We start from the raw sequence: 14383 nt of genomic DNA, 5'->3' as shown, positions 1-14383 counted from the left end.
ATTAGTATTTTGTTACATTACATTATTGTGTATGTATAGTCTGTGCCTAATATAGTTCTCATGTTGTTGGCCCACATATTTCGGGTTCTTTTCATAAATTTTGAGAAATGGATGACAATACTTCCCGTAACAATCTTTTCAGGTTAAACTTTTATACTATCAACTACATCAAAAATCATTGTTTCATGCCAAAATATTCACCTTGGTAGAGGATATTTTGGTGTCATCTGAAACAGTTTGGTATTATTTAAATTGGTTTTGCAGTCAACAAATTTTTTCTTCTCTTTAAATTCCTGCAAAATGTTTCATTTATATGCATGTACTAATGCCTCTTGAAGATTATGAGTCCACTTATACTTGTGTTTCTTCTTGCTTCAGGCAATAAAGGTGGTTAAACAAGTATATTGTATTCTCTTTGACAATGACTAAATAATACCTAGGGTTGTTCATGATACATAATAAAACTGAACCGAACCATTATATAAGGTCACCCGAAATGAATCGAATAGGTTTAATTTTTTTAAAACCGAACTGAACCAAAAGTTTTGATTTGGTATAACGGTTCTGAATTCTGAACCATACCTAACCATTATAAGACAAATTTTTTCAAACTAAACCATTTCTTAAAGAACCAAACCGTTATATTTGGTTTTGAATTGTTTTTAATAAAAAAATTAATAAATTTGTTTCTCATAAATTTTTTATTTTTTGATATTTTTTATTTTTGAAAAATATTAATATATTTTTTTTAAAATTGACTTTTTTTTATATTTGCCAAAATTTGATAATTTTTCGGAAAAATCGATTTTTTTTATTTTTGAAAAAAATTGACTTAGATTATTTTTGAAAAAAATAGACATTTCACATTTTTGAAATAAATTGAATTTTTTTTTTTGAAAAAACCGAATTTTCTTATTTTAGGGAAAATCGACTTTTTTATTTTTGAAAAAAAATTAACTTTTCTAATTGACGGAAAAATCTATTTTTTTATTTTCCAAAAAAATCAATTTCCCAAATTTACGGGAAAAATCGACTTTCTTATTTTCGAAAAAATTGAATTTTCAAATTACGAAAAAATAATCGACTTTTTTATATTTTGAAAAAAATTGAATTTTTTTATTTTATAAAAAAAACGACTTTCTTATTTTGGGGGGAAATGGATTTTTTTATTTTCGACAAAAATCATCTTTTCTAATTTATGGAAAAATTCTATTTTTATTTTCAAAAAAAATCGAGTTTTCTAATTTACGAAAAAAATCGACTTTTCTAATTTACGGGAAAAATTACATCTTATCCACTACTTAGGTAGAATAACTTACTTAGTTGTATGAGTTTATATTTCGTACTACCAAAAATACAACCAAATAAAACACAGAGGGATACAATATAAAAAATTAAGACACCAACCAAATAAAATCTTTTTTTTGTTATTTTAAAAAAATTGGTAAAGAGGAAGATTTATATTGGGAAAAAATTCATGAGGTTAAAGAATGTTCAACTGCGTAGCAATCAAAGTGGGTCATTTACTGATAGTTCGTGATATAATTTTGTAATGCATTTCAATTATAGTTGGTAAAGAGAACAATCAATCAAATGAGTGATATTAGTTTTCTGCTTAGAGGCATCTGATGTAAAAAGATTGCAAACTGAGTGTTCATGTAATGATTGAAATAGCTCGAAATTAACTTCACTAAGTTACTAAATATCTTATAATGTAATTAGATATAGTCCGCCTTGTTGGCATAGGAAGAAGCTAATGATGAGTTACAAAAGTTATGAAACAAAAAACATAAGATGCCAAGTGACTTGGATAAGTTTTAAGCAAGGGGGAAAAGTATCAGAAACTGAAATCAAATGAACAACTTTAATGATATCGCTCAACACTAAACTACTATTAAACTGCAATCTAAAACGGACTTCCGAAAGATAACATAACTAGAACCTATACGAATAACTCATATATGCTTCGAACACACCCGATACTTCAGCAGACAAGAGGACCCCAAATGATATCGCTCAACACTGATAAGAGCAGCTTGTTGAACCTGCTAAGCCACTCCAGAAAGGCTACTGCTACAATATCCACCAACACAAAGAATTCAAAAGAGAAGTATCTCCATATTAATTGGTCAAAGAAACTTTAGCAGAGCAATCGCTAAACGAAATTAATGGTGCGCATGTAACTCTGGAAACGCCTCCCAGATTGATACCCTCCAATGGAAACCAGCAAGCACTAAACCAATAACTTGATTGGGTCGAAACCCGACTGCAGACAGGATTACCAAATCGGCCCTGCAAGAAACAACTACAACAAAGACGAAGGCAATCCTGTACCAAGCATAATTAGTAAAAATATAACAATTAAAATCATTTAAATCTCATCATTCTAATATAGATGCCATTAATTATTTTCCTCCATTAAAGTACATTAAGTTCAATTACTAACAAAGTTTTGAAGAAAATGAATTACTAACATTCAAAATATATATGGTTACCAAATGGAAGGAAATGAAGAGACAACATGTAATGAATTTGTATTTGCTAAACATGAGGTAAATTTATACACACTGTTTTCTCCAAAATTGACCCATTTTCTTGACTTGTGAATAAGACATGAGTTGAATTAGTAAATATAGATCACAGTAAGATCACTAGAAAAACATGGTTAATTCACCTGTGCTTCGGGGCAAATATGACCCACCACAAACCTATGTGAACCTGCTGAAAATCCTCTGTCAGCTAATAAAGCAACATCTTGTAGTATTGAAAAACAATATCCTTAAGTTTCACTTCATTGGGGTTCTCAAAGCTTGAAAAAAATGCATTCCTGTTACTATTGAAATAACTAATGATTGGTGAACACCTTTGAACACATGTGGATAAAAAAAATATAGAACGAAAGGTTCATGTTTATCAAATCGAAACAATGGGACGCTTGAACCTGTGTACAGGAAACCAGACCACGACATCATAATAAACTTGGACATATGTGAGACATAAAACAGTAGCATTGAGCTATACCTGATATTAGTGTAGATATTATATCACTATGTGATCCACAAGTTACAAAAAATGATCCGTAATATTTCTAAGCAATTAAAACATACTCGTTTGACGTGTCCTAAATTCATTACACTTAAGCGCCATTTCATATGACGTGTACACATAAGCCATACACGTTTAGCGCCAAGTGAGGTGGCGTGTACATTTATTTTCAAATCCAAAGTTGGTTAGTTGAATAAATTTTTAGAAAAAATGGTAATTTAGGTAATTAGTTTAAAAAATTATTGTTATTTCAAAAAAAAAAATTCTATTATTCAATGTATTTAAATTTTTTTATTAATAAATAAGATAAGAGTAGATATGTACGATGAGTCAATCTGACTCAAGATTAATATAGTATTCATTGTTTATATATCCTAAATTTTTAGAAAATATGGTTATTTAGGTAATTAGTTTTAAAATTATTGTTATTTAAATATTTTTTCCAATTATTCAATGTATTTAATTTTTTTTTATTTGTAAATAGGATAAGATAGATATGTACATGAGTCAATCTGACTCAAGATTAACAAAATATTAACTATTTATATATCCTACATTTTTAGAAAAAATGGTTATTTAGGTAATTAGCTTAAAAATAATTATTATTTAAATATTTTTTCCTATTATTCCATGTATTTAAATTTTTTTATTTATAAATAGGATAAGATAGATATGTGCGATGAGTCAATCTGACTCAAAATTAACATAGTATTCAATATTTATATATCCTACATTTTTTCATTTTAGTATATAACAACATACTTTACTTAAAAAAAACAAAATAAAAGCAAAGGTGGTCAAAGGCACAAAATAAAAGCAAAGGTGGTCACACGCACAACTATTCAGCTTTCAATCCATCGAGTCTCCATCTCCGTCACGTGGAAATGGATCTCCCTCCCTCTGAAACTCGTCGGCCACCTAGCTCGCCGTCGTCACCGCCTATCCTCCCAGACGAAATCATGGCGGAAGTCCTGTCCTTACTTCCCGTAAAATCTCTCGTTCAAATGAAATGCGTGAGTAAGTTCTTCAACTCTCTCATTTCTGATCCCACCTTTATCAAAATGCATCTCCGTCGATCAGCTCGAAACCCTCAACTCACACTTGTCTCTGGAAAGTGCGTAGCAGATTTCTGTTTCGCCACTCTTCCTATAAAAAAAATTCTCGACAATCCTCTTATCACCGTTCCGGAGAAGCCTTTCTATCCATTGTTGGATACAGTTCATTATTGGTTGGTTGGTTCTTGTAATGGATTGCTCTGTTTTGCTCATTATTCTAGTTTCACTGATAGTTATAGAGATTGTTGGCTCAATTTCTATAATCCAGCTACAAATACTTTATCTAACAAATTAGGCCATTTTAAAGATTATTGCAAGCATCGTTTTTTCTTCTCTAGATATGCATTTGGTTATGATTGTTTAACTGATAATTATAAAGTAGTCGCATTACGATTGATTGCTGATGACAGTGAAATTGGTGGTGAAAATGGAGACAGTGAAACTCAATTGAGAAAAAGGATGAGAACAGAGGTGAGAGTTTTTAGTGTCGGTGAAAATGTTTGGAGAGATATTCAAGATTTTTCGGTTGGCCCTCTCCGGTTAACTCTTCCTAGTGAGAATCATGGTGTTTATTTGAATGGTAGTCTTAATTGGTTGGCGCTTCGAAATTGCTACTCTGCGGATATGTTTTATCATAGCAATGATATTACTCTTGATCAATTTGTGATCATTTCAATTGAACTGGGTGCTGAGAGACACGTGGAGTTAATGCCTCCGCGGGGTTTGGAGGAAGTGCCGCTGATTGAGCCGACTATTTCTGTGTTGCTGGAGTCTCTTTGTTTTTGTCATGATTTCAAACAAACTTGTTTGGTTATATGGCAGATGAAGGAGTTTGGGGTTGGAGAGTCTTGGACTCAACTTTATAGAATTAATTATCAAAATCTTCAACACATTGGATGTTGGTTGCCGTGCTGGTTGTCGTTGCACATTTCGCAGGATAAGAATACTTTGGTATTGGCAAACAAGCGTGATCTGCTAGCTATTATCTATGATTGGGCAAATAATAGAGTAGATATAGTTACCAATAAACCGCGGTGGGCCTTTTGCAAGGATTATGTTGAAAGTTTGGTTTCAGTTTGAAAGTAAGTTTCCGTTTGAAGATTTACCTGATTAAATGTATATCAGAATGTGTATGCTGTATAATATACTGTGTGATTGTTTTCTTATAATGAATTTGATTTGATTGTTGAATGGTTACTGATTGAATTAATATTTTTTTTTTTGTTTTTATGTTTATGATAGGCTAGAAGGTGCATTTTCTTTAGAGTTGCGTAGCTAGAAGATGAATCTCCTACGAAGATATTCATCCTCTATTGTATATTCTTTATTGGGTTGGTCATGAAAACATTTTCAACAAATCTTAAGCATGAAATAATCCTCATTTTGGAAAGTAATACATTTATTTAAGTTTGAAAAGAACTTGAATGTAACACAATGAAAGGTTGAAGTTAGAAACACATTTACGAGATGTACATCAGCAAACTTTAATAGATTCGTTATGTATATTGGTAGATAATTAGAGTTAAGTTTTAACTTTGATTAAATTGCATTTACTTCAACATTTTGTACAAGTGGTATGCTGAATTTTTTTTTTGAAAATGCTAAAATGAATGTATTACTTAAAGTAGACTAAAGCATAAGTTATGCTTAGTCTAAATATAACAATGTTGGGCCTTTGGCCCTCCTTTTTCACAAAAAAAATAAAAAGATAACAATGTCCAGCCATATTAAAACAAGACATCAGTTGTAACACCCCTTTCTAATACTTCAAATATTTAACATATAATCAGAGTAAATAAGTATGCATATAAACAAATAGTGTCACATCGACGTTTTCAAAAACTAAAAACTTTCAAAAACCAACATCATTCATCATCAAATATACAATTACACCTGGTCATCAATGTAACACCTTTCACTTGTCATAATTCATCAAAAATATACATTCACAGCGGAAATTATAAATACTCATGCATTTCATAAATGATCATGTCTCATACCGTAATCATATCACAATAATCATTCACAAGCATGAAATAAGCCTCATTTTGAAAAGTAATACATTATTTAACACTACTACAATTTTGACCTACAATAGCACCACTTTAATAGCGTTTTTTTTCACTAAAGTGGTATTAAAATTTTCACAAAACACTTAAAATAGCGCTTTTTGTCGGACGCTATCATAAGGTAACACATAATAGCTCTTTTCTTTAAAAAGCTATTAGAGAAGGAAAACTAATTTTGAAATAATAATTTATAAAAGTTTAATAGCGCTTTATGAATAAGCGGCATTATAGGGGGTATACTTTCTATATATAGCACTTATAAGTTTGAAAAGAACTTGAATGTAACGTAATGAAAGGTTGAAGTGGGAATACGACATGCACGTCAGCAAACTTGAATAGATTCGTTATATATATATATATATATATATATATATATATATATATATATATATATATATATATATATATATATATATATATATATATATATATATATATATATATATATATATATATAAAGAAATTTTATTTTTAAAATATCAGATTAAATAAAAATATCAATTATTCTAAAAGAAATACATATTTATTTTAATTATTAACTTGTGTTATTACATAAAAAAATATGTACTTTTAAAAGAAATTATGTGGAAAAGGGAGGTAAATTGTTGCCTCCGACTGGATTTAAGAGCGGAGGTAGGACATGTTCAGAGAGGTAGGGGCAATTTTGATAACGCTTAAACATGTTTTTTCCCCGTTTTACCATACTTAGCTTTATTTCACAAATAATTAGGGATTAATAAATAGCTTTTTTTTATTGTTTTCGAAGTTCATGCGGGTTAAACACTCTCTCAATCTTTGAAAAAAAAGACAAATATATTTAATCTCATTATAAATATTTTATGAAAAATGTTTTTTGTAATTATTATTTTTAATTCTAACTTGTGTTCTTAGGATGTTAATTAAAAAATTAAAAAAATATTATCTTAAGTTAATTCAAAATATTATTTCAATAATAAATTTTAAATTTTGAGTTTTTAAATTGAGCTTAAGACTCTATTTATTATAGATAAAATTTTAAGTACTCGTGTGTTTTAGTTAGATAAAGGTATTTTTAGGTAAAATGCATTGAAATTTTCAATTTTAAAATAAATAAGTTATTATCTTTTCGTATTATTTATGTAAAAAAATTATTATTTTTTATATTTATTGAATAATTATTTTTAAAACAATAGATTAAATAAAAATTGTCAAGTGCTATAATTATTTTTAGAAGAACTAAATATTCAATTAATTAGCCATCCATGAATTCTTTGAGCAGGGTGTTTTGCATAGTCAATTCAATAAGACTGTGGTGACACTCATTCCTAAGAGTTCTACTGCCATTAGCATAAAGGATTTCAGACCTATAGCAGGATGCACTACATTTTACAAGATTATTGCTAGGATCCTCTCTGATAGATTAGGCAAGGTGTTAAAGAATGTGATCAATCAAAGTCAAGTTGCCTTTGTCCGTATCCAACACATACATAACCACATAATTCTAGCCTATGAGTTCACTAAGGATATGGTAGAAATCATGGGACTCCTAGATGTATGATGCAGTTGGACCTCCAAAAAGTCTATGATATGGTAGATTGGAAGGCCCTTCAGCTTATCATGATGGAGATAGGGATACATATGCTTTTAATGTTAATGGTGACTTGACTCATACCATGTCTGCTTGTAGAGGTATAAGGCAAGGGGATCCTATATCCCCCTTGCTTTTTGTCTTGATGATGGAGTACTTATCCAGATTATTGGCTAAAATGCAGCTGGACCGAAACTTCAACTTCCATGCCAAGTGTGAGAAACTGGGGATATCCAATCTCACATTTGCTGATGATGTTCTATTGTTTTGTAGGGGTGTGTCATACCCCAAAATTTGCCCATACTATTTCTCTTATTCAAACTCAAGTCAAGGCACATGGCTCAAAGACACCCCTCCTAAACAAGGTTCAAGTGACTAGGGTTTTTGTTGTTTCGAGGAAAATCAATGGATCAAAAGCTCCAAGGAATCTCATATGGTCTGTGATATTCCAAACTACCTCCATGACAAAATTTAGGGCTCAATTCAAAAGATTGACCACTCAATTGCTCAGAAAGTCAACAGTCGATTTGATTTGACCTAAAAGTCAACTGTGGTCGAAGTACAGTCAAAACTCCTGATTTTTTGTCCACATCCTTATATTGAAGTATCATTCACCATTTGATCAAGAATTGATCATGGTTCATCAAGGAAAGATCAGAAATCAACAATTCCAAAAGTTTCTAAACTAGGGTTTTCATAGGAGAAAGTCAACTGAACTTTGACCAGCTATAACTCCTACATGGAACATCAGAAATTTTCCATCCAAAGCTCATTTTGAAGGAAATTGGATTCTCTACAAATTTGTCTCTCACAAGCCAGGGCCAGAAATGCACCATTTGGGAGATATAAGCCAAAACATTACAGGTCCTCCAAAAGGTCAACAAAAAGTCATCTTTTTCAAAAGCTCATAACTTGAATGTGGAAGATTCAATTGAGATGAAACCAAAAGCATAATTTAGAGGACACTCTAAGCTTTCTAAAAATCTCAAGAACACTTTCATACAATAAAAAATGAAAGAGCTATGATTGGTGCGAGTTGGGCTAAATTTGAGAAAATCATATAGTCCTAACTGATGAAATTGAAACTTTTAAGTGATGGGCCTTAATGCTTGAACCCTCCACGTGGTTTAGAGCCCATAGGAGGTCCATAAACTCATTTATCTTTATTGTATGGTTTTTATTCATTTTATTTTAAATTTATTCATTTAAATTCAAATAAAATCAACTAAAATCACAATTAAATGATAGAAGTTTTATGTGAATCTTTTATAATCCTTACTTAATCAATTTAACCATGGGGGCCCATAAAATAATTCCATACAATCTTATGATTTTTATTTTTGAGTTTATTTATTTAAATTCAAAATTAAATCAAGAAAAATAATGATTTAATTTTCAAGGATTGCATGGTTGATTTTTGAAGATCAATTCAAATCCCAAGAGCATGAAACACGTGAGAATAGATGCACAAATTTGGAATTCAAAACAAGAAAGATTTTATACAATATTGAGTAAAAATCTTCTTCAATATTTTCTTATCAAGCAAGCCTTATGCTAACCCTAAAAAGGATCCTCTATATATATCAAACATTATCAGACAAAAACACTAGGGTTTAAAGTTGAAAGTTACAAAGAAAAGTGCACCATAGAACTTGCGATTTCAGCCGTATTCAAGTGATTCTAAACATCTGAACAAGCTCCTGAGGTCTTCAAGAATAAGTGCAGATCACGATCCAGATCCAATCACGCCCAGAACACGCATCTCACGAACTCAGTTTGCATGCATATTCATGAATGTCGAATTTTAATTTTTATGGCGTTTCGATTTGAAATAATTATACTAATGTGTTCCTGAGAGTATTTGAGACAGGATTGACCCTTAACATGTAAGCTTTCACGCGTGAATCAGAATCCACCATGACTAGGGCAAGAAACCTTAAACGTTTCGGTTTCGTGTTTTCCGTCGTTTTCAGGCCAAGAGGAGCCCACATCCTCGATCAGGGAGTAATTCTAAGTCTATCTTGATCTTTGGTTTTATTTGATTCGGTTGCTTTCACGAGTTCCATGGTTGCAGAGTGCTTCCTACGAAAATATTGCTGTTTCGCAGGTAATTTCGCATGAAAAATCCCAACAGAATCTGCAGGTAAATTGTTGAAGATGATGAATAGTGTACTGGGAACGTTGGACCACGAGCATGAGATGCCATTCGCCAGTCAAAGTCAGCGTCCATCCCTGCCGGCTTTTGATTGGACGCGTGCAGTTAGTTGCGGGGCCCAGTTTGACTGTTTTTATTGACTCAATCAGTACACGCTTTACTATTTTAATGATTTGTTTGGTTATATTTGCAACAATTGCATCGCAGCACAGTTGGTCACCTTCACACCTAAAGGTAGGGGGTTCGAACCCCAATTCTTGCATTATTTTTTCTCAAATAGTTTTGTCATCTTTGAGCCACAGGTACGGTATGCCCAGCTAACGAGCGTCCACGGTGGTCCTTCATGTCACCACCATTAGATCTCTACGCATCAAGATCCAACGCCTACAAGACTGCGGGCATACGGTGCACCTCCAAGATCCTGCCATACCAGATTATTGCACCAGGTTTTTTTTAATGTTTTATTTTTTCCTTTTAATTGATTTTAATTACTTTTTATCTTTATTTTCTCTTTAACTAAAATTTGTTTTTAAGTAATTTTTTTCCTTTCCTTTAATTCTTTAAAAATAACAAAACCTTTTTTTTCTTTTTATTATTATTATTAAAATTAAGTTTTTAGATTAAATAATTTTTTTTTAAGGTTAACTAATTTAATTAATTAATTAAATGGATGATTAGATTTAATTTTTAGGTTAAAATTAATTAGAAAATTAGGATTATTTTTCTAAAATTAGGGTTTAGTTTAATAATAAATTTAATTTTTAGGTTTTTTATTTATTTAACACCATGTGACTATCAGTAATGTAAGGGTTGTCTAACCACTATAGGTCAAGGTTCCTTTTTAACCATGTCTTTTCTAAACTTATCCTTTTATGCGCGAATGCTCTTCTCATCTCAAAATCCATTGAATGTCGCATATATGATTTATTTAATTATTTAATTATGCTATTTAATTATTTAATTTCCGTCATTATTTAAATTATGCCTTTATTTAATTCTTGCTTTCTACCTTAATTTCTGCCTTTATTTTTGCCTTTTTATATTTTCGCGGCCAACTCTTCCTCTATTGTAATTGCCCCCAAATGGCTTATTATATTCCTTCTATATTTTGCCTCTAATTTCCTGCAGGTGTTTATTATAATAATTTAGATTTACATTTCCGCCTTTATTTTCTGCCCACAGGTGTTTATTGTAATAGCGTAGGAACTTTTAATTTATGCCTTTAATGTTGTTTATATTATGTTGTTTATATTAAACTGCGTGGTTAGTAATCCTAGGGAGTGCAAGCCTCTAATTAATCTAGATCACTAATTTACAAGATAAATGTCATCGAAGTTAACCACGTGATTGTGCCACACACACACCTTTAGGGTAACTCCTCTTACTGTTGCCTGTTGCCTTATCACTTGCTGCCTTGGTGCCTTAATTTTGTTGCATAAAAATAGTCAAGTCCCTCGATTCCGAGGATACCTAAAGCAATGTTCCCTTCAAAGTTATTGAAACTCCCTCGAGGTTGCCTTGTAAAGAATGATTGTCCCTATTGCTAAGGTATCCTCGCATGATGCCTAAAAAGATAAAATGACTATTATATCCTTCCCTTAGACTACCTGCCCTCTCTATGGTAGGGCCAGTCTTATGGCGAACGATTATTCACGATGACCCTTAAACATCCAATTGAAAAACATCCAATTGAAAGACTTCCTGCCTTCTCATGGTACGGATAGACCCTTTCACCCTGAAAAGCTAAAAGAACGTTTTTCAAAATTAGGGTAGTTGCAACTAATTGCTTGCTCTAAATTCAATATCTTTTTCCCACTCTTTTCAAAATCAAATTAAAAAAAGACTACGCTTATTTACAAGCTAAAGTTCTTCTTCGAAACCTTTTCCTATTCACACACGACACTTCAAACATTTCAAACATTTTCAAAGTGAGCTAAGCAATTAAGAGCCCATGGATAACCATGGATACAAAGGGTGCCTTACACCTTCCCTTTGTATAACTTACCCCCGAACTCAAAATCTTTAAAAGGTCTTTCTCTGTTCTTTTAGCCTTTCTTATTGGATAAAATAAAAGTCAGTGGCGACTCTTGCTTACTGCGACATTTCAAATAAAGTCAGTTCACCGTATTACAGGGTGATACTACTTCAGTTGAAATGCTTCTATCTACTGTGAAGCTCTTTTCATTGTCTACAGGCTTGGTGATGAATCCTCAAAAATGCAAGATGTTTTGTGGTGGAGTGGATGATACAAATAAAGAAGCTATCAAAGAGCTGAATGGGTTTGAAGAAGGGCAATTTCCTATTAGATATCTTGGTGTTCCTCTGGCTGCTAAAAGACTAAACATCACTCATTATCTCCCTCTCATTGAGAAGATTGTTGGTAGGATTAGGCATTGAACATCTAAGTTACTCAGTTATGCAGGTAGGATTCAGCTCATACAGAGTGTTGCTTTTGCTATTATTCAGTATTGGCTCCAATGTTTTCCCTTGCCAAAGTATGTTTTTGCAAAAATTAATGCAATTTGTAGAAGCTTTTTGTGGACTGGGAAGCATAAGAATAGCATGAAAAGTCTAGTTTCTTGGAATTCTGTTTGTACTCCTAGGTATAATGGTGCTCTTAATATCATTAACCGTACTATTTAGAATCAGGTTACCATGTTGAAATGTCTCTGGAACATTGTTAGGAAGGCTGATAACTTGTTATGGGTTATGTGGATCCACACATACTATCTGAAGGGAGGTCATATCATGGATATTATGGCTAACAATTCGTGGTCTTGAATGTTCCAGGAAATTATGAAATAGAGAGAAGACTTATCAAAGATTCAGCAGATTTGGGCCAGTATGTTGGGTAGGCAGAAATTTGCTATGAAGAAGGTTTATGATACTTTGGTGGAAGATTTACCTAAAGTATCTTGGAAAAATCTGATGCATCATAATCCTGCTAGACCGTGTGCCTTAATTACCATTTGGTTGTTGTGTCATGGTATACTTCCAACAAAGGACATACTCATTAGGTTTGGTTTGATACATGATTCGGTTTGTAGCCTTTGTGACCATGAGCCTGAGACTTTGCGCTATATCTTCTTTCATTGCAGGATCACTCGAGAAATTTGGTATCACATTCCGAGTTGGATTGAGATCAACCATGTTCCTCAAGACTGGGTGATTGAACAAGGTTGGATTATTGAGAATACGAAAAAGAAGGGTTGGAAGGCCAGGATGTTGAAGCTTGCCTTCACTGAGGCGTTTTATGGCATATGACACCTTCGAAATGCTACTATTTTTGAAACTCAGGATAAATTTAATACTGTTAATAGGATTATTGTAAGTATTATATATAGAGGGTGGAAAGATAAATACCTTAGAGAGCATATTGCTAGGCTTATGGCTTAATTTTTGGTCTAGTTTTTCTTTGTCTTGTTGGGGCTGCTGGACCCATGGGGGACACTTGTATTCTCTGCTTTTGAATTAATAAAGTTCATTTTAATTCAAAAAAGATATTTAATTAATTTTTTTTTATTATTTAAAAAAAATTATGCAGAAAAGGGAGGTCAATTGTTGCCTTCGACTGAATTTGAAGGCGAAAGTGAGAATCGCACGAGAAGACATGGGCGATGTTGATAATGCTTAAACTCACCATGCCTTGTTGGCATGCCTAATTTCATTTGAAATATAGCTTGTTTAGTCATAAAATCGCATAACTTAATTTCAGATTTCAATTTGGTGCTTTAAGTAAAAAACGTTACACTTCAATCCCTTAATAATGCTTCCGTTAAAATAGTTGATCCATTCTGTCAAGTTGGCGAAAACATTAACTGGATTGATGTGGAATGACAACAAGCTATACTATTCATTTGCGACACATCATGGCATTATATTAATGTTTTAAAAAATTTCGGAGTCAACATATATATTAAAAAATTTGATATTTTATTTAAACTATGGAAGTTTTGTTTTTGAAGGTTAAAAACTCCCGCAAATTGTTAACAAGGAGTAAAAATGTATAATAATTCTTCTTCTTTTGTAAGCTTCTATAAAAAAAATGGCCAATGAAACTTTTGTAAATTTTGCAAGTGCTCTAGAGCCAAGAACAAATTCAACTCTATTCCATGTATCTCTTAGTTTGATATTTGTTTATGGTACAATTGTACTAAAATTAATTCGGTAACGTGAATTAATTGTACTCAAATCAATACCAATTAACATCAATACAAAATTCTTCTACAATTTCATAAAAGTTACAAAATCTAAGTCGTGATAACTTCACTTCATGAGTTAACTAATATGCTTTATAAGCATGCATGTTTTCTTACTTTTGAAGAATTTCGATAAATGCTCTCTTGCTAGTTAGATCCAACATTGTCAGCGATAACAATAAGGATTAGGGTGAATGCATTGAAACAACAAATCATCCAACATTGAATCCTTGACCGAGTCGAATCTTGACATAAATAACAAACAAAAATGACATATCTAAGAGTAATTTCAA

At 31.8% G+C, this 14383-nt stretch overlaps 1 protein-coding gene across 1 annotated transcript; it reads left to right on the top strand.

Moving 5' to 3' along the window:
- Positions 1-3929: 3929 nt before the first annotated feature.
- LOC131613963 (uncharacterized) lies at positions 3930-13155 on the top strand. The gene is made up of 6 exons (XM_058885601.1): positions 3930-5174; positions 7428-7577; positions 9811-9879; positions 12025-12271; positions 12682-12733; positions 12990-13155. Exons 1-6 carry the CDS (start codon positions 3930-3932, stop codon positions 13153-13155), a joined length of 1929 nt encoding a protein of 642 aa, XP_058741584.1.
- Positions 13156-14383: the final 1228 nt, after the last annotated feature.

This window comes from Vicia villosa, linkage group LG6, assembly GCF_029867415.1.
Source record: "Vicia villosa cultivar HV-30 ecotype Madison, WI linkage group LG6, Vvil1.0, whole genome shotgun sequence".
In the NCBI taxonomy this organism is placed as follows: Eukaryota; Viridiplantae; Streptophyta; class Magnoliopsida; order Fabales; family Fabaceae; genus Vicia; species Vicia villosa.
The sequence above is the reverse complement of the archived record's forward strand: the minus strand, read 5'-3'. Positions and strand labels throughout refer to the sequence as shown.

What these genes read in the sequence shown, in the direction of transcription:
- LOC131613963 (XM_058885601.1), top strand. Translation starts at nt 3,930, where the DNA reads ATGGATCTCCCTCCCTCTGAAACTCGTCGGCCACCTAGCTCGCCGTCG. An exon ending in AATCCCAACAGAATCTGCAG is followed by an intron (nt 9,880 to 12,024) that starts GTAAATTGTTGA and finishes ACCGTATTACAG; the next exon opens with GGTGATACTACTTCAGTTGA. An exon ending in GATTCAGCAGATTTGGGCCA is followed by an intron (nt 12,734 to 12,989) that starts GTATGTTGGGTA and finishes CTTTCATTGCAG; the next exon opens with GATCACTCGAGAAATTTGGT.